Here is a 19,898-nt window from a genome sequence, read left to right on the forward strand (position 1 = left end):
CTGGACGGGCCGACAGCCTCAGGGCAGCATCGAGGTGGCAGCCTTGAGGTGTCGCGGCCGCGGCCTCGGGGCAGCCGTCACCGGGCAATGGCCTGGATGGGTTACTGAAGCCGATGCGGCGCAGACTGGTTGGGCGACGGGAGCAGATGAGGCACAGCCTGGACGGGCGACAGGAGCAGATCCGGCCACGGACGGGAGTGGATTTGGAGTTCGGCGTGAGGGAGCAGACGACAGCCACTTGAGACTTGGAGTGCTCTTGAGGGGTTCTGGAAGGGGAGAGCAGATTTAGGAGAGGTGGGAGACAAGATAGGGGTGGCGGCGAGGAAATGGATAAACTGGAGGAGGTAAGGTAGTTTGATAAAAGATTGATATGTGGATTTTTTTTAGTAAATTTTGAGTGTAAAGGTTGGGACAGGCTACGTCGAAAGAAGTGAGCCTCATCTACATATGCCGACCGATGATTCAAGGCAAAAAAATTAAATTTACCGACTGATAGTTATCTGGTAAATTTAAATAGATATATTGACCGATGTTTGTTCGGCGAAACGTAAAATACCGACCAATAATTTGTTGAGAAACTATACCGACCAACCATGATTTCTATTTATATCGTCGGATGTCTGACGCTAATATGGGGTTGTGGTATAGTAAAAGGAACAAGCTCTTATTTTTTTATACAATTTTAAGATAAAAACATATAAAGATCACGTTGAATTGCGAAGAAAATACTAGTATCATAATACATTGCCGCTCCAGATGCATCCTCCACGTTGTGCATGCTCCCCAACTTGAGGTGACCATGTTATAAAAAAATAATAAAAAAAACCTTGAGGCGACCAAGCAACATCTCAATGGAGCTACGGACACCGGTGTATATGTAACCATCATCAACGCCAATGTGATCGATCTCAAGGACTTAAGCTTGTGTTACGCTTCTTGTCCGATTGGATAGTCTACAAGTTCAGGGGGAGGAAGAACAGAGAAGAACAAGTTCAGGGGGAGGAAGACTTCGTTTATTCCATGACCGATTCAGTGCCCGCCGGACATAAATCCCATGTTGTGGACTCTAGTCACAACTTGGGCCTACACACTGGCCCATTTACTATTCACGCCTAGAAGCACATAAGGCCCACTCCAGCCCATACACACACATTCAACGACATTCTGCAGCACTTGTTCTGGCGCCCAATCCTCCCCTAGGGCCGTAAGGCCATTCCCGGCAGAGATTTCATGAGAATTTCATACACATTAAATGTGATGAGAGTCTATAAAATAGCTAAAATAAAACAATGCATTATGGATTGAGTTTCATCTCTGGTTTCATTTGTGTTTGTTGACGTGGCACTCTTGGAAATAACAAATGAAACCACCCATTAGGATTGGCCTAACAGATTGTATGCTAACGCACCGTGAAAGAACAGAGAAAACAGGGACCAGAAAATATTCGTCAACTACGAACAAGGCGAATTTTCTGACCCAGCCACACAGGGGCATTTGTCCCTGGGCAGGAAAAGGAAAGGAAGAATATCCCTAGTGTCAACACAGGGCGAAACTGCTTTGATTTCAACCCTCCTAGAGCATCATCCAGAATTAAGGTTACAACCCCTGGACAAAAGGTGGCCTATGAATGAATTCAAAATCGTATAAATGTTTTTCAAAGTTTCAAAGGGACTTTCGGCCCAACAACATTTCAACCTCTCCTGCAATTTCTCAATCAAACAAGACAGGCCTTCTAGCTGACAGTTCACCTTCAGATTCATCAAACAGGCAACTCATTTCAGGTGGCATTTTGTGGTGGGACAACAAATTAATATCTGCACTGATTTCACTCTCCCCTATAAATAAACCAGGTAATCAATTTCTTTCAACCATCTCCCCACTTTTTCCTAAACTAAAAGGTACACACTATCAGGTATGAACAATTATCAGACCCTGCAGAACTGATCAAACTTGAGGCTGGGTTTGGAGTACTGAGAGCTCAGTATCGCTTTGGCCACGACGGCATTGGCGGCCTCCGTGAGGTGCACCCCATCCCAGCTAACGAACTTAGAGCCATCATCGCAGGCTGTCACATCCTTAGACTGGCAGCCCTTGTTGAAATCGTAGTTGTAGGGAGGCCCTCCGTACCCGCAGCATGTCATCAGCGGCTTGTCGAAGCCTGAAGAGCAGAAATGTCAAATAAACGAGTGACCGAGGCTTTCCCGAATTGTCTGGTTCTGTGTGTGAGTATACGGTCGGAAAGTAAAAACATATTTTTCTTTACTCACCATATTTAGTGTGGTTGGCAACAAGATCATACTTGATGGGGAATAGATCGGTGTGCACTATCGTCGCGTCTTTCATCTCCACGCTAAGCTGATCGCAGAGGTTGCTCAGCGCTGTGTTGAATGCAACTGCAGCTCTGTTGTAGGTCTTAAGACAGCCATACTGATCAAGATCACTGTCATTTTTCCTCGGTATGGCAAGCTTCTGAGGCAGGCAACCGAGAGCACCAGTCCCGTGTATCCAAAAGTTTCGGCTCCCGTTGCTATACAGAGTCTGAGTTTTGACAAAAACAAAACAAATACAGAGTTGGTAGTGTGCTACTGTGCTTTAACATGAACTTGCAAGCTAGATAGGTATAAGAAATTACTTATGAAATCATCATGTAGCAAGTTTATGCTTCAGAAGAACATGTGTAATGGGGATTGCTAATTGCAGCGTCCAATAAGAAGGTAATAGTCAAAATCATATATACAGAAAAATGATAAAAAGGAATACTTTACCTGCACAGCATCCTTAATCTCAGCAAGAATAGGGGGGAATTTGGCAATAACTTGATCATAGGGCAGGTTGGACAGAAGAGCATTTACATCATTCTGCCCTATGTCTATCATATATAGAGCATTCTGGAATCCTTGTGCATCAATTGGACCACTAAGACCTGTATTTAACAAATATAGAAGACAGTAAATTTACGGCCGACTGTTCATTGGAGCTCTCACTCAGTTTAAGTGGTTCTCATCTTCCCTCCATTTGTACTAATTGATTCAAAGGAGAGGGATTGATCAGCATTCAACAAACCTTGATCGATGAGTTCCAAGGATCTATCTCTGAAGTATAAGAATTCCTGGACTTGTATATGCAATGCAAATGGAACATCTCGTGGTTGTGTTGCTGCACCAGCACTGGCGAAATTTGCACCCCTGCTATAATTGGAACCCAACGCCTTCAAAAATGGGCTCAAATAGCTGATGTTCAAGCTTTCACCTGGATGAAATTCGGACCAAACTCAATGTTAGCAAGGAGATCTATTCCTAGCATTGATTAGTGTTTCTCATGTACATGGAAGAGACACATGAGCAAAACAAGGTTGAAGATCAGAGCTATATGAAGGTAGAATGCAGTTTTGCTCACCACATACTACCTAAAAACCATGCATTTATCTGATGGCATTGTGCAATATGATATGACTGCCAAGGTTTCTTTTACTTACACAGTCACAAGTCTCGTATGCAACCGACAGTAATAACTCGATGGTACACCTCATTCAAAAACTTCAGTGTTGTTGGTGTACCTCTATATTCCAAAAGTGCTTACAAGATAGTATATGGAACAACGTGGCAATTTATTTGGGAATATTCTGAAGTCCCTGATGAACTTCATTGTTCATTCAGTACAGAAGAAGAGCATGTGCAGATTACAAGATGCAGCTGGAGCAGGATAAATTGAAAAGGCTTGCCGATTAATGAAAGCCATAGTATCCAGTTTCTCTTAAAGAAGGAAGTGTCTTGAAAGAGTTGCCCCCATTTGTTTAGAGAAATCAGGTTATACAAGAAATTGATTTCACCATTTTCTTATATGAGCAAGTTAAGCCCTCCACTATAAGGTGCAAACAGTAATATATACATCATAATCTTATGAAATTATTAACAAAACAATTATAAATGTATCCGGTTCAGATATCAAAATCACACTTCTTTTATACTCCTTTGAATCAGAAGAGAAAAACTACAACTTTCTGATGAAGGTGGGGTGCTCAGTGCTGCAACGAATGCAGCTGAGGGCATGTGGCCATGTGCAGGAGCTGCACTGAGTCCGTGAGTGAATGAATGCCACCAGTCCATGGATCCAGGTCCAGGCTGCCCCATTCAAAAGGAAAGCACACGAGTATTGAATGCTCACAGCAAAAAAGTTGATACATTTTGTTCGAAAAAAAAAGAGCTGATGCATTAGTACTACCGGCCTCATTTCTGCCCATCTTTGCAAAGTTTGGGCATGATGCTCTGCTCACGCGCCCAGCGACAACCAACATTTTCACGGGGTGTTTGTTCCCACCGGAACTTTAATGCCGTCACATCGCATACTTGAACACCAATTAGAAGTATTAAATATAGATTAATTACAAACTAATTGTATAAATGGAGGCTAATTTGAAAGATGAATCCATTAAACCTTATTAGTCTATGATTTGACATGTTGTGCTACAGTAAACATGTGCTAATGATGGATTAATTAGGCTCAATAGATTCATCTCGTGAATTAGCCCCGGCTTATGCATTAGTTAGCTTATATTTAGTCATCCAAACATCCGATATGATCCGGAATAAAAATTAGTCTATGGATCCAAACACCTTTAATATGTAATATAGAGGAGTAACCGGAAATATTGAGAGGGGGGGGAGAGAGAGAGAGAGAGAGAGAGAGAGAGAGGGGTACTTTCTCCTCCCTCCCCCATGTCAAGTAAGCACATAGTCTGCTCTAAGCTGGAGCTATAAAAGTTCACAAATCACAAGGACAGCGGAATAAATGAAACTAGGTAGACTGCTCCAGAGTGCTTCACATGACAGGCCAAGATCATCCTAATTAGCCGTATTGCTTAGTGGCTGAGTGAGTGTACTCTGGTGGGCAGCCCACATGATTAAGTTGAGCATTTACACCTGATGATACTGTGGACACAAAGGATCCCCACCGCATCTGCAGTTTGTAAGGACAACAGCTGCTGGCCGGCTGCCAATGAATGTCATCTGTCGGTGACTTGCTCTGTAGCTTCCGGAGAGTGCAAGAGCTGCTACGCAGATATTGTTGCTGGAGATGCCGTTCGGCACTAGCTTGTTCTCACTTTTCAGTCACAAGAATGATTTCACGAAAATGCAGACACGGATTAACGGAGGTAAAGACTGGTTCGGAAACAGAACTGAATGCTCTTCAGAATGCAAGTTTGGGGATTGGATGAACAGGAAAGGATAGGAACGCATAGCCGCATAGGTGGCGGCGGAGTGGACTCACAGAGGAAGTCGATGGTGAGGCGACCGTCGCAGAAGCGGCCGGTGGGGCGGGGAAAGAAGGCGCGCCCCTCCGGGCGCGTGAGGTGCCACCCCCGGGCCGCCGCCATGCCGCCGGTGTCCGAGTTGGAGTCGCCGAAGTTGAACAGCACCGGCCGGGAGCCCGGGCGGCACCTGAACCCGGAGCTCGCCGCCGCCGCCGTCGGCACCGCGAGCGCCGACACTGCCAGCGCCAGCAGCAGCGCTGCAGCCGCCGCCGGAAGTACGGCCCGGCGCCGCCGCATCGCGCTGCCGCCCGCACCCGCCGCCGCCGACATTGGTGACCGCGGCGTCGCGTGGGCGCGGGGGGGTGGCTTTGGCTTGGCTTGAACCCTGTCTGTCCGCGCGGCACGTGAGGAGGTGCCGCGGCGCCGAAGGAGATAGAGGTGGTGGTCGCTGTCTGGCACCACCGGATTCTGTGGACTGGGGGAATGGCATCATGGGGGTGGCCCGTGGCCGTATATATGCGGTGTACGTGGTGGGAAGGGGGGGTAGGGGGCGGATGGAGCTACCCCATTTGGCCATTTACGACACGGCTGCCGGAGTAACGCGCACTGCAATCATGGCGGCGTGAGTGCCGTTGTCGTCTGTGCTAGCGACCGGCGCTGATGGCTAGCTTACTCCACGTAATCCTTGTTTGCAACTGATGATTGCGTCAAGAATGCCACCACCAAAGCTTATACCCTCATTCCTAGCTTGCCACTACGAGGCAGCGACCCCAAAACCTCATCCCAAGGCAATCCATCTACGGTGCTAATGTAATTACCCATATTTTCAAATCCATATCTCCAAACTCTAAACGTAAGTGGTGCACTAGAATTTCAAAGATCTCATTCACAAAAGATTTAGGGGAATTAGGGTGTGTTTGGTTGCATGTATCATTTCGTTCATGCATGAAATGGTTCAAGCTAGATGGTGATCCTTGTGTTTGATTGGATGAACTGCATAACTCATCCAGGATGAAGCCATCCCACTTAATATAACTTTCTATTAGAGTAATGAACCATATGATTCCAGGAAATTGGTTGAATCACACCATCCAGGATCATCTATGCAGGCACCAAATAGCGCATGCAACCAAATACCCCCTAAATTTCTCTCTCCATTTCTATGTAATAGAATTTGAAAAGGTGTAAGATCGAAAGTATAATTTGACAATCAATTATCCGTGTATACAGTCAATTGGTACAAAGTTGATATCATCTTAAAAAGGTTTGTGAAACACCAGTTTCTTGTACAACTCTTGTACAATATAAATGGTTTAACTAATGTAAAACTGCATGGATTATTATATGATAGCCATTAATATTTGTTTTATGCATGTTTGTGGTGGTGTTTCCAAATCCCATTGAGATATTAATGAGGACATCCCAATGGTAGTCCACAAACCATTGTTGAACAGCATGATTCTCGCTGCACTACGCAACCTTGTGCTGAACAAGACAACAATATATCAATAAGGAGCCAATGACTCGGGCAAGAATGCAGCGTTTGCAACATGATGTGAACTCGCTTCTTACTGATTATGAACATGCATCTAATAAGAATTATTTACTATCTAATTGTCGGTTCCGGAAATGGCCGGCAGCTAAACCAACTCGAATTGTATGTCGCGCGTTGTGATCGGAGGTGGTCTAGTACATAATGACTCAAGATTTATACTGATTTAGGCAATCATGCCCTACTTCCAGTCGGGGTCAGTCGGTTGTATTGCTTGAGCCCAGGTGCTTGTGAGAGTTAGGGGATTTACAAGCTTGCGAGTGGATGATGTGGTATGACTCTCCCTTTTATAGTCCAAAGAGGGTCTTCGTTACAGAGGAACCAAAGGTAGAAAGAGAGAGTGCTTCTTACTTCGCCGGTCAGAGTCACCAACTCTGTCAGTCAGGACTGTCAACTCTGTCAGTCGGGGCCTTCCGATGACCACCGTCCAATTCCTGCGTCATGGGGTGGCCGTCTTATCTTGTCCCTGTGCATCATACTCCATCGGTCGGGGGGCGAGTGTGCGACGATAAGTATGGTATAGTAGTCACGTTCCATCCCTGGCGCTACGCTTCGTCACTCCGTTGTGATGGAGGCGTGTTCGCCACGTCGTGATGATGTTGCATCCCGTCCCTTCGCGAGGACGGGCAGGTGGAATAGTATCCCCCACTGTGGCAACAGAGGGGACTGTAACCCCTATGGAGGGAGTGATTGGCCTGTACGGCAAGCTAACTCCGGCATGTCCGTCCTTATCCTTAGCACCTGGCTCCAGGGACGGTCAGCGTGCGAGGCCCAGCCGGCCCCCAACCTTGTCAGTCGGGGAAAGTAACACGTGCGTGGCGGAGTTCGGTTGGCGTCTTAGATTGGGACAACCATAGTACAGACCTAGGCTTTGGTCATCCCCTCGGTCGGGGACACGGGCCGAGGCTCCAGTCGCCCGGCCAACCGGTCGGGACCGTGGGCCTGGACGGCCTAGAGAAAGTCACGGCCCAAGAGGGCGCCCGTTTGATCCATGCGTGATCTTAGACCACCAGAGAGGCAGCAGAGAGTGGGCCCGCTGGGACCCTGGGTCTCTGGACCCATCACTAATAGTAGTGCATTACGTGTACTCGGGTTTGAAGAATATGCAATGTACGGATAGGTCACTCAGCGCTCAAAGAAAAGCAACCTGAAGATGGCGTGTTGTTGTTCTAAATTTTAACTTCCAAGTTTCACAGAGAATTCTGTACCAGTCTCGATGGATCCAACCCAAGTATTATTTATGGATGGAAAGCTTGTGAAGTTTACTTTCATATGGAATAAACGGCACGTCCATTGGAGCTTTGTGGGCCGAGTTATGCTTATTTTGGTGAAAACCGGTCCATAACTCTGTTTCTGCCGAACTGGGCCAAAACCAACCCATTCAGCCCAGCTAGGAAGGATGTTCCTAGTATAAATAGCACCTCCACTCCATCCTGAAACCCTAGCCACGAGATGTAGTCATAAAAATAGAGAAGCCAAGTGCTCTTGTCCTTAGGGTTGTGCCATAGCTACCCCCTTGAGGATTGGGAGTTTTCTCTTCCACTAGTTCTTGTGTTTCCTTGTGATTTGCAAGACCTTGTACCTCTACCTTTTCATTTAGGTAGACACCAACCAAATCATGTGGTTGGTCGAAATCATTTATCATATGTGGCTTTTTGAGCAGTTGTTGGTGCCATCGATTCATCAGGTTGCACGTGTGAAGTTATCCCCACGATCCTACGATGAGAAGATCGGGCAAATCCAACAGCGCCCTGCATTGCATCATCTTGATATTCAGAGCTACAGTTTACTCGGTAGGATCTTGACCCCCTAGTTCCCCTTTTAGTTTACTATTCTAAACTGAAAATACCAAAAGTTTCCATTACCTATAACCCGATCTGAAATTTTAGTGAGTTTGGTTAAGTTATAGTCCAATAGATCAAGTTGGTTGTTGAATCTTTGTGTTCCCCTTCATTTTCCACTTCTGATCTACTTTTTCCCTTTGTCCCCCATCAAGATCTATGTTTTCTCTTTCATTCTTATGTTGTTGGGCAAGTCATCTTTCATCCTGAAGTCATTTTCCGCTCAGATTTGCAGTTTGAGCACAACGCACTAAAACAAGCATAACTCTTACATTCGAACTCCGTTTGGGTTGTTCTTGTGCTCGTTGGAAAGCTTACTTGAAGGGCTATCAGAAATCTATGCTAAGTTGTTAACCCTGAATTTATGTTCTGATTTGGCCATGACACTCTACTCAATCTGAAAATTGTCTAAATAGCAAACACTAATTTCTATACAATCTGGTGTGCTGATCTCAGTAGCAAAAGAAGGCAAGAAAAACAAAAGAGAAGAAAGAAAAAGAACAAAACAAAGGGATTAAGTGTTGAGATCACTACATTGATTGACTTTGCTTAACGATTGTTCAGTTTCACATATAGTCATCATTTGTGCAATATCTTGTAGCTTTTCGTTAATGTGAGCAATCAGCTAGCGTCTCTCCATAACCTGTGTAGCATAGAGCTTTATCTTCAATCAAAACTTCAGTTTAGCTCATTTCCTTGGATGCACCAAGTTTCCCCATTTTTGTGTGTAAGTAGCTAAACACTTTCCTTATTTTCATTTGTTTTTAGTTCAGCAACTAGACATTGTTCTTTTGGTTGGATTCTTACTTAACCTTACAATAGCTTGAAGTTTAAGATTGTATCACCACATACATAACCTTCCAAGCTTCACAAACAAGCCTATGTTCAGGATGCACTATGACTTTGATTTCGCTTGGTCTATCACTTTTATCACTTTATCATGTCTACTACCACCAAGGTGAGTGCAGCTCTCACTTCAGCAAGGACACATAAGAACTTCGGTGGTAAGAGAAGGTGAGTGTTTCCACAAAGCCACATAACTTGAATTGGTCTCTTTTTTCGCGCTAACCATGGCAAGTGAAGATGGAGCATAGCCACTAAGCTATGTCATACAAGAGCAACTACAGAAGCTAGTGCAAGACTTCAATGCCCAACTCAATGAGAACATGGTTGCAGTCCAAGCGAATATGGTCGCTGAAGTTGTAAAGGATTTGAAGGCACAAGGTGCTGCAGGTTCTCATGAAGAAGAGCTAGATGAGACCGATAAGGAGTATGAAACTCGGTTGTTGCGGGAAGAGCATGGAAGAAAGAAGGCCCACGGGTGACGGCGTGGAGGAGGAAGAGGTGGTGATGCCTTTGGTCGAGGAAGAGGCCGTGGGCATGGTAATGATACTGCAGATGAAATGACAGATCCAAATACTTTCAGGCTACATTGCAATGATATTTTTCAATGTCAACAACGATCAGCCCAATGAAGAGAAGCTTGGAAAGCTGAAATTCAGCATGCTAAAATTTGAAGACACATCTCACCCCGATGCATATCTCACATGGGAGTTGAAGGTTGAGAAGATATTTCGTGTGCATAATTATTCGGAGGAAAAGAAGGTGCATATGGCTGCACTTAACTTTGATGGATATGCTCTCATTTGGTGGGACCGAATTCAGAATCAAAGAGAGGAGAATGGTGGATTTCCGGTAGCAACATGGGCTCAAAATCAAGAGGGAAATGAGAGCATGTTTTGTTCCAAAACATTATAAACGTGACCTCTTTGACAAGCTGCAGAATTTGAAGTAAGGAAGCAAATCCGTGGAAGAATACTACAAGGAAATGGAGCAAGCCATGATTAGAGCTCGTGTGCATGAGGATGAATAGCAGTCCATGGCACACTTTCTCTCCGGTCTAAACAAGCCAATCAAACGTGTTGTGGAATTTCAGACCTGCAACACTGTAGTGGAGCTAGTGCACATTGCACAAAAGGCTGAGAGGCAATTGCATGATGATGTTAAACCAACCAAGCATTCAACTTTCAGCTCAAGAGCATCAAGTGCTCCAAAAATAGCAAAGTTTGATTTGGGACGAGGCATGTTTTCATCCGGTTCAAGCTCCAATTCTAATGCTCGTTCCACCACGCTGACAATCCCAATGCATCATCAAATATGGAGAAATCTGCTAGGCCAACATCATCAAAGGCCAATACTGCAGTGGGTTCCACCTCTAGGAGTAGTGGGATTCAATGTTGTAAGTGCTTGGGCCGAGGCCATGTCATCAAGGATTTTCCTAACAATCGAGTTATGATTGTTATAGAATGTGGAGAATATGATTCAGCTAGTGAGGATGAGTGCAAACCTTCTGCTGAAAATGACAAGTTTGATGATGCACAAGAAGCTAAGATGGTGACTACAAGAACTATCTTTTTGAGGCCAGTAACACCATTGTGGTCACCAAAGTATTAAGTGTTCAGCTCAAAGAGGAAGAAAGAGGACAGGTTCAATTTGTTTCAGATCCAAGCCAAGGTAAACAATAAGTTGATCAAGTTAATCATTGATGGTGGTAGCTGCCACAACCTTGCTAGCAAAGAAATATGTGAGAAATTGGGACTTACCATGATAAAGCATCCTCATCCTTATCATGTTCAGTGGTTTAGTGATTGTGGAGATGTCAAAGTGCAATATATGGTGAAGGTTACCTTCAGCATACATGATTACACCGACACCATTGAATGTGATGTTGTGCCCATGACAGTGTGCCACCTGCTCTTGGGGAGACCATGGCAATTTGATCAACGTGCTATGCATGATGGATATGACAATACATATGCTTTTAGATGGCAAGGGAAAGGAGTTAATTTGTTGCCTATGACTCCCACTCAAATCATAGCAGCAAACATCAAAAGAAAGTGAGAGAGTGAAGTTGAAAAGAAGAACTCTAGTGCTGGCCACAAATCGGTGAGTGAGTGCCACAAGCCCAGCATGAGTGGTAAAACTATAGAGCTTGAGGTAAAAAGGAGGATCATGATAGCCACAAAATCAGAAATGAGAGAAATGAGAGACAACCCCCACATGATGCATTTTGTGCTGCTATACAAAGATGCAATTCTTTCTACTAATGACATGACCTCTCTTCCTAGTGTTGTTTCTAATGTGCGGCAGGCTTTCAATGATGTTTTCCCTGAGGAGATACCTGTCGGCCTACCTCCACTTCGTGGGATTGAACATCAAATAGACCTTATTCCAGGAGCTTCACTTCCAAACCGGCCACCGTACTACACCAATCCGGAAGAGACAAAGGAAATTCAGCGACAAGTGCAAGAACTACTTGAGAAAAGGTATGTGTGTGAAAGCCTTAGTTCTTGTGTTGTCCCTGTTATTCTTGTTCCAAAGAAAAATGGTACTTGGAGAATGTGTGTTGCTTGTAGAGCAATTAACAATATCACTATCTGATATTGTCATCCCATCCCTAGGCTTGATGACATGCTTGATGAACTTAGTGGTGCTATTATTTTCTCAAAAATTGACATACGTAGTGGATACCATCAGATTAGAATGAAGGAAGGAGGTGAATGGAAAACAACCTTTAAAATAAAATTTGGATTGTATGAGTGGTTAGTGATGCATTTTGGTTTAACTAATGCACCCAGCACTTTAATGCACTTGATGAATTATGTTTTGAGGGCTTTCATTGGAAAATTTATGGTGGTTTATTTTGATGACAATTTGATATACAGACACACCATGGAAGAACATGTTGAATATATAAAAATGATTTTTGAGGTGTTTAGAACTTAGAAATTGTATGCTAATCTAGAAAAGTGCACCTTTTGCACCGACAAGGTTGTGTTCTTGGGCTTTGTTGTTTCAGGATATGGAGTAGAGATGGATGAATCTAAGGTTGAAGCTATCAAAAATTGGCCTACTCCTATCAATGTGAGCTAAGTCAGAAGCTTTCATGGTCTTGCAGGCTTCTCCTGACGCTTTGTGAAAAATTTCAGCACCATTGCAACACCATTGAATGTGCTAACCAAGAAGGGTGTTGAATTTGCATGGGGTAAGTCACAAGAAGATGCTTTTCAAGAGCTAAAGAAATATTTAATGTCAGCTCCTTTGCTTGGATTGCCTGATTTTAATATATCTTTTGAGATTGAATGTGATACTAGTGGGATAGGCATAGGTGGTGTCTTGATGCAAGAAGGAAAACCCATAGCATACTTTAGTGAGAAACTAGGCGGTGCTCAATTGAATTATCTTGCTTATGACAAGAAGTTGTACGCCCTAGTTCGTGTGCTTGAAATTTGGCAACATTACCTTTGGCCTAAAGAATTCATCATTCATTCTAACCATGAAGCTCTAAAATACTTGAAAGGCTAGGCAAAACTGAACCGTAGGCATACCAGGTGGGTTGAGTTCATTGAGTCCTTTCCTTGCATTGTCAAGTACAAGAAAGGGAAAAAAATATTATTGCTGATGCTTTGTCTAGAAAGAGTATTTTTCTAAATCAATTGGAGGTGAAGGTTCCAGGATAGAGAACATAAAAAAAATTATATACCACTGACCTTATTTTTGCAGAACCATATTTAAAATATCAAGAAGAAAAAGGGTGGGACAAGTACCATTTTCATGATGGTTTCTTATTTCAAGCTAACAAATTGTATGTTCCACATTCGTCTATTCGTTTGTTGTTATTGCAGGAATCACACATGGAAGGATTGATGGGTTACTTTGGGAGAGAAAAGACTTACTTGCTGCTGAGTGATCACTTCTATTGGCCTAAGATGAGGCGTGACGTGGAGAGGGTGGTGCAACGATGTACCACGTGTCACAAGGTAAAATCAAAATAGAAACCCCACGGTTTGTACACTCCACTTCCCATCCCAAATGCTCCGTGAGAAGACATTTTGGGATTGCCAAGAACTAAGAAGGGGAAGAATTCAGTTTTTGTTTTTGTTGATAGGTTCTCTAAAATGCATATTTATTCCTTGTTGTAAGAGCGATGATGCGTCGCATGTAGCTAGCTTATTTTTCAGGGAAGTTGTGAGACTACATGAAGCGCCAAAAACTATTGTTTCACACCGTAATGTGAAGTTCATGAGCTATTTTTGGAAGACTTTGTGTGTCAAGCTTGGAACAAAGTTGTTGTTTTCAACAAATTGTCACCCACAAACTGATGGACAAATGGAGGTGGTGAATCGTACTCTCTCCATACTGCTGCGGACAATAATCCAGAAGAACTTAAAAGAGTGGGAAATTTTCTTGCCACATGTTGAATTTGCATATAATAGGGCAGTCCACTCAACAACGCAAATTTGCCCATTTGACGATGTGTACAGTTTCAAACCAATCACATCCTTTGACCTGCTGTCATTACCACTTCAAGAGCGTGGAAATATGGAGGCTTCCAAGAGGGCTGAATATGTGAAGAAAATACACTTGAACACGAAGCAAGAGATTGAGAAAAATTTAAGTACTATGCTGCTAAGGCAAACAAGAACCCCAAAAAGATGATCTTTGATCCTGGGGATTTAGTATGGGTGCATCTCCGAAAAGGATAGATTTTCTAAGAAGTGAAAGTCAAAGCTACTGTCTCGAGGAGATGGACCATTCAAGGTCCTTGCTGTTGGGGTGCGCCTTAGGCTATCACCTAAAGCTAGGGATCCCTTTATGTTAAAGAGGCAAAGTTATGGGACCTGTTTGTAAGTTCTAGGGACTTCTTTGTAAATTCTAGGGATCCACTTGTAATATTTGACCCACCAATGGAATAAATATAAACAATCGTTTCCTCTTCCTTATAAATAGAGCCCAAGAGCTTGGAGGAGAGAACTTTTACCTATTTGCTCACTTGCTCTCTCTCTCTCACTCTATCTCATCTCTCGTCTGTTCGGGATGCAACCCCAACAGCTAGCACCCACCATGTTAAGGCACCTATTTTTCTTTAGAGAGATGATACTGAGGTTAAAAGAAAAATAAGAGCGGAGCTTAGTGCGGCTGAGCAATTCTATATTTGTCCGCTGTTGCTCATGTCAACCAAATCAACGATAAAAAAGTTCCAATAGTGCCGCAAGTCATGATGCATGGCTGGACGAAGGTGCCCCGAGGCACATATTCAAGCACCCGGTGTCCTTTTTCACCTTCGATCGATTATCACAATGTTTGGCATCGTGTTGGGCACGTTATTCAAGCTCAACCAACGAAGGTCCCACACCTGCGCATACCCGAGGCACGGAGCTCCGACTCACCTTCGACATGCTACATCTACGACGCGAAGCTGCCGGTCACCTCTGCGTCCCAAGATCCCAGCCCACGCAAGCATGCATGCAGATTGCAGAGCTTCCGTGCAGCAGGACGCACTACCATGCAAACTCACGTTCATGATGAGATCAGCATACTAATCCAAGCAAAGCTTCCAGCCTCGGTTTCTGAAGCATTGCTGCAGCAAAGCATCAATAACCTCTACACGCATCATCGAAGCTGCATATATATCACCTCTGTGGCCACTTGGGCTACCACAACCGCCGCGACGAAGCTGCCGTTTACAGTCAAGCAACGAAGCTACCAGAGGACAAGGTGCTCATCACCTTCGAACAACAGCATCATGCCACGCAAAGGGAAAACTAGAGAAGGCCAGAGCCACCTTCGCTCGAGACAGGCTACGTCAGTTACTGAAAGTTGGATAGAGATGAGCATAATGGAAAAAGAAAAGAACAATCGATGGTTACTAGCTTATCACGAAATTCTAAATTCCACAACAAGGCACATTCAATAAGATAAGTAATTTAACCCTTTCGTTAAATATCGCAAAAAATTATTTTGCTATGGGCCGGGGTTTCAACTTCAGAGCTACAGGCCTACAATAGTTAACCTCCAAAACATTTCTTGTTTCTCTTTTGATGACTTATCCCAGCTTAGCAAAGGTGGATTCCAGGAATTTCAATGATCGAAGGTTTCGACGTCACCTTCGCTCAAGACGCACATCGAGCCAGTCGAAGATGCGGTCAACTATGTCAAATACTGCACACAGCGCTTATAAGATCGAAGGTGGCAGACAACATGCGAGCATCATATCATGCTCATGCACACATCAAGTCAATCGAAGCTAATGTTCACGGCAAGAAGCAAGGCAACTCATGATGCGCTAGCACCAAGTTTAATCACAACCATGCCGATCGTCTAATACAAAGCGAATACAGAGTCTAAACACCGATCGAAGGTTATGTTCCACCTCTCCAAATCCACACATATTTCAATCGAAGGTCACGTTCATTTTCTCCATAATACATTTTTCTTTATCCCGCCACCTTCGTTCGTTTTCCATTTTTGCTTTGCAAAAGTAAAAAAAGCACAGTACAACTGCACAACGCAACGTGAAAACCTTCGGTTGGCAAAGGCGCACAGGCATTTCTACCTCCACGCCGGTGGCCGTGCAGGCGCGAGCGAAGCTGCCACGTTCATTTCTCAGCGACGCCAAGCGAAGCCGCCGAGCAAGCAACAAGGCGTGAACTGCTCGAAGCTTCCAGGCTGCAAATCGACCTATTAAGGTCGGCACAACATCTTTGAGCGGCACTACAAACTTTCACAAGCAGCTCGACACCTCCGAGCAAGGGTAAGCTGCAGCTTCGACTGCGAAAGTCACGACGAAGGTTTCGGAAGTAAGGTTTATTTCGTTGTCATCCTTGCTCGAGCTGCATACAGCCTGCAGCAACGCATCAGCTTCGCAGTTCTCACACGACGTAATCCAGATAAGTAAACCTTTTTTCGGCCAAAAACATGCACCCGCAAAGCTTCGAACCTGGCACATGCTTGTTCCCTCTAACATGCACAGAACTAAGCATTAAGGAACGGATTCCTTGCTGTCCTTATATCTTTATTACATACTTAGACTAATGTTATAGAAATGCAGAGCTATACATATTAACCTCCGGAGAAGGTTAGCATTTTTTGGAGCAGCTATGCACGCATATGTATTGAGCTCTAAAGAAGTTAACAATTTTTCGAAAAAGGTCTTGGTGAAGCTTCGAAGCTGTCAGAGTCGAAGATGCAGGCATCTCGATCACAAGATTACCTTCGATCGGTCGGGTGCAGTATACCTTTGCATGCCAGCAAGCACCGAGCGGCTACAGGCACAATGCTTAGTGCATATGCAGCGTACCTTTCGCTTTCACTCACTTTTCAATTTTTGACTCCCACACGTATGTGTTTTAATTACTGAATGTTCAACAGTTGTCACGTGTCAGGATATTTATTCTAACCCTTGGCACCACTCAAGATTCAACAAGCTGCACTCACCTCACATTTTTTTCCGAGCGATCTTGCTATTTCGCTTAAATATAAATTTATGTATCTAACACTCCGCTTGAGGGGCTTTTCTCACTGTTCCTATCAGATTGTAGAGCTGTATCATCTGCTTAAGGTATTTCATAAGCTATGACCGAGCTATTTGACTTAACTGCATTTTCGAAGTGCATGCACCTATATGCATTATATCAACATGTCTGCCTACAATATGATTCTTGCATGCAAGAAATTCTCTCTCGCAGGATTCTCAAAACTTCTTAACCTTCGAATCGTCTCTTATTATGCTAATCCAAACATGAAAAAAGTGGTTTCCAGAAAAAAAATGAATTGAAGGTGCCAGGCAAAGATTGCAGGTATCAATACCATCACAACATCACCTTCGATCACCGTCAATGCCTGCAGCAGACGTGACCAGATGATGTCAAAGCTGCTGCCTCTAGGAGATGGACCATTCAAGGTCCTTGCAAGGATAAATAACAATGCCTATAAGATTGAACTTCTGATGATTATACTGTGAGCAACACATTCAATATTGTTGATTTGTCTCCTTCCTTTGAGTCAGAGGGATCAGAGTCGAGGTCGACTCCTCTTCAAGAAGGGAAGGATAATGAGGACATACCCAATGGTAGTCCACAAACTATTGTTGAAGAGCATGACTCTCGCTGCACTATACAACCATGTGCTAAACAAGACAACAATGTCAACAAGGGGCCAATAACCCGGGTGAGAATGCAGCGTTTGCAACATGAGGTGAACTCGCGTTATGAACATGCATCTACTAAGAATTATTTACTATATGCATCTACTATGAATTATTTACTACTTAATAGTGTTGCATTACTTGTGCTCAGATTTGAAGAATATGCAATATATGGATAGATCACTCAGCGCTCAAAGAAAAGCAACTTGAAGATGGCGTGTTGTTTGTTCCAATTTTTGACTTCCAAATTTCACACCACTCTCGATGGATCCAACCCAAGTATCATATATGGATCTGGTGAAGTCTACTTTCATATGGAACAAACAACATGTTCATTGGAATTTTGTGGGCCGAGTTATGCTTATTTTGGTGAACACTAATCCATAACTCTGTTTATGTCAAACTGGCAAAACCAACCCATTCAGCCTAGCTAGGAGGAATGTTGCTAGTATAAATAACACCTTCACTCCACCTTGTAGTCAGAAAAATAGAGAAGCCAAGTGCTCTTGTCCTTAGGGTTGTGCCATATGTGCCCCCTTGAGAATTAAGAGTTTTCTCTCCACTAGTTCTTGTTAGTTCCTGTGTTTCCTCGTGATTTGCAAGAGCTTGTATCTCTACCATGTGGTTTAGGTAGACACCGACCAAATCGTGTCCTTAGGCGAAATCATTTGTCACAGATAGCATGGTAACGGATCATGACCCGAATGCTCTCTTCACAATCCAATTTAGCTCTTATACATTTTTAGCCCAAAATTATAAGCAACGACGTACTTTTTCTCTTCTAGACATATAGATATATAGATAAAGTATATCCATTTATTTACTTTTGTGCATATGTTTGAAAGCATTGACACGTGTGGTTTCATAAGCCTCTTAGGGCAGCTCCAGTGTGGTTTTTGAGGTGCTAGGAAGAGAGAGAAAACAATGGAGAGATTGCAATACACTAGAGATAATCTTGTATGGGTGCTGTCCCAGCACCTAGTGCCCAACTTTGCACCTAGTTCCTAAATTAAAAAATATATATTTTGTCTCCGTGGTGCCCAACTTTGCACCCGGTTCCTAGATTAAAAAATATTTTGTGTCTCCGTATTTGCTGGCGCTGCTGCATCTCGGCCTGGACGCTGCTTGTAGAGCCATGGAAGCAGACCATCCAAGGTCAAGTCGGTGGTGGATGGGGGCCATCGTCTTGCGCTTCCTCGGTAGCAGGACGACCAGCAGGGACGCTCTTCGTCACGCCATGGAGGATCTCAGCCTGGTACGGTGGATGAGTTCCATCTTGTGCCATGGAGAAGCTCGGCTTGAGGCATAGATGGGGCTCCCACCACCCAAGTAAGTGGATCTGGAAAAGGTGATCGAGAGCAATCGATTTGAGCTATCTGCAATAGATCAGAGAAGGAGTAGGTGCTAGATTTGGATGAAGTACCATGTTCTGGAGACCGTAGGGAGAACAGGAACGAAGGGGCAGAGGAAGAAGATAAGCACGGGGGACGGTGCGGAGAGAAAACAGATTTTGTTTATTGTCTTACCTGCTACCGTGGGTCCCACACGAATTGCTACACGCTGGAGCAAAATTTACCGAGCTAGCATCTTGGGTGTGGGTCCTATTTTAGCACTACCCAGAATGCTGTACACTGTGGATGCCCTTACATAAAGTGGTTCTCTTATTATCTTGGATGATGGAATTGATTCGTGTGAAACTCTTGTCCCAAAGGCCTGAAAGTTGAAATGGGAACAAGCCAACTCCTTTCCTCGGAATAGGGGATTTGCCTTTGGGAGACGAGCAGATTCGCCCAGAAAGCGAGCAAACATCTCTCTCGGTTGCCCACGGGAATAGTCCTTCTCCTGACTGGTTTTCTACTCGTCTCTTGACAGGGGAGTGCACGTGATCCTGCATCACCCGTCCCTTCCCTGCAATCCTGCGTGCATCCCTGCGCCATGGATGATCGGACCTTTGTCATATGCGTACACGTGACGTGAGCTGGTGGGTAGGATACTGTGCGTTGCGATGCTTCAGTTTTGGGAATAATATAATGCTAAGCATGGCATGGCACGGCACCGTCACGATCTGGAAGTGAAAGAAGGTGTGATGCTCGTCTGCGATCGGGACAAGATCGAGTTTCTTTTGGCGGTGTCGGCGGCTTCGTGTTGGCAGATCTTGAAGTTTTTTTAATAAAAGTTGAGATCTTAAAAGTCATTATAGGTATCTCCACTGAACACGCCATTTATCATTAAAAAATAATTGCTCAAAACACATGAACACCTTATAGA

General features: G+C 44.1%; 1 protein-coding gene and 1 long non-coding RNA gene across 2 annotated transcripts; both read right to left on the bottom strand.

Moving 5' to 3' along the window:
* Nucleotides 1-1,617: 1,617 nt before the first annotated feature.
* Nucleotides 1,618-5,820, bottom strand: LOC112892675 (GDSL esterase/lipase LIP-4-like). Its single transcript, XM_025959808.1, has 6 exons — nucleotides 5,816-5,820; nucleotides 5,269-5,726; nucleotides 3,064-3,249; nucleotides 2,766-2,923; nucleotides 2,268-2,538; nucleotides 1,618-2,158 (listed from the first exon to the last, which is right to left on the bottom strand). Exons 1-6 carry the CDS (start codon nucleotides 5,818-5,820, stop codon nucleotides 1,926-1,928), a joined length of 1,311 nt encoding a protein of 436 aa, XP_025815593.1. The 3' UTR covers nucleotides 1,618-1,925.
* A 12,735-nt stretch (nucleotides 5,821-18,555) lies between these two features.
* Nucleotides 18,556-19,251, bottom strand: LOC112895094. The gene is made up of 2 exons (XR_003229135.1): nucleotides 19,054-19,251; nucleotides 18,556-18,969 (listed from the first exon to the last, which is right to left on the bottom strand). It is a non-coding gene; the product is annotated as an uncharacterized LOC112895094 (long non-coding RNA).
* Between the last annotated feature and the right edge of the window lie 647 nt (nucleotides 19,252-19,898).

This window comes from Panicum hallii, chromosome 5 (genome assembly GCF_002211085.1).
Source record: "Panicum hallii strain FIL2 chromosome 5, PHallii_v3.1, whole genome shotgun sequence".
NCBI lineage: Eukaryota > Viridiplantae > Streptophyta > Magnoliopsida > Poales > Poaceae > Panicum > Panicum hallii.

Coding starts and splice junctions, on each gene's coding strand:
- LOC112892675 (XM_025959808.1), bottom strand. Junction 3,250..5,268: donor CCTCACCATCGACTTCCTCT/GTGAGTCCACTC, acceptor AATTTCATCCAG/GTGAAAGCTTGAACATCAGC. Junction 2,924..3,063: donor CTTGGAACTCATCGATCAAG/GTTTGTTGAATG, acceptor TGTTAAATACAG/GTCTTAGTGGTCCAATTGAT.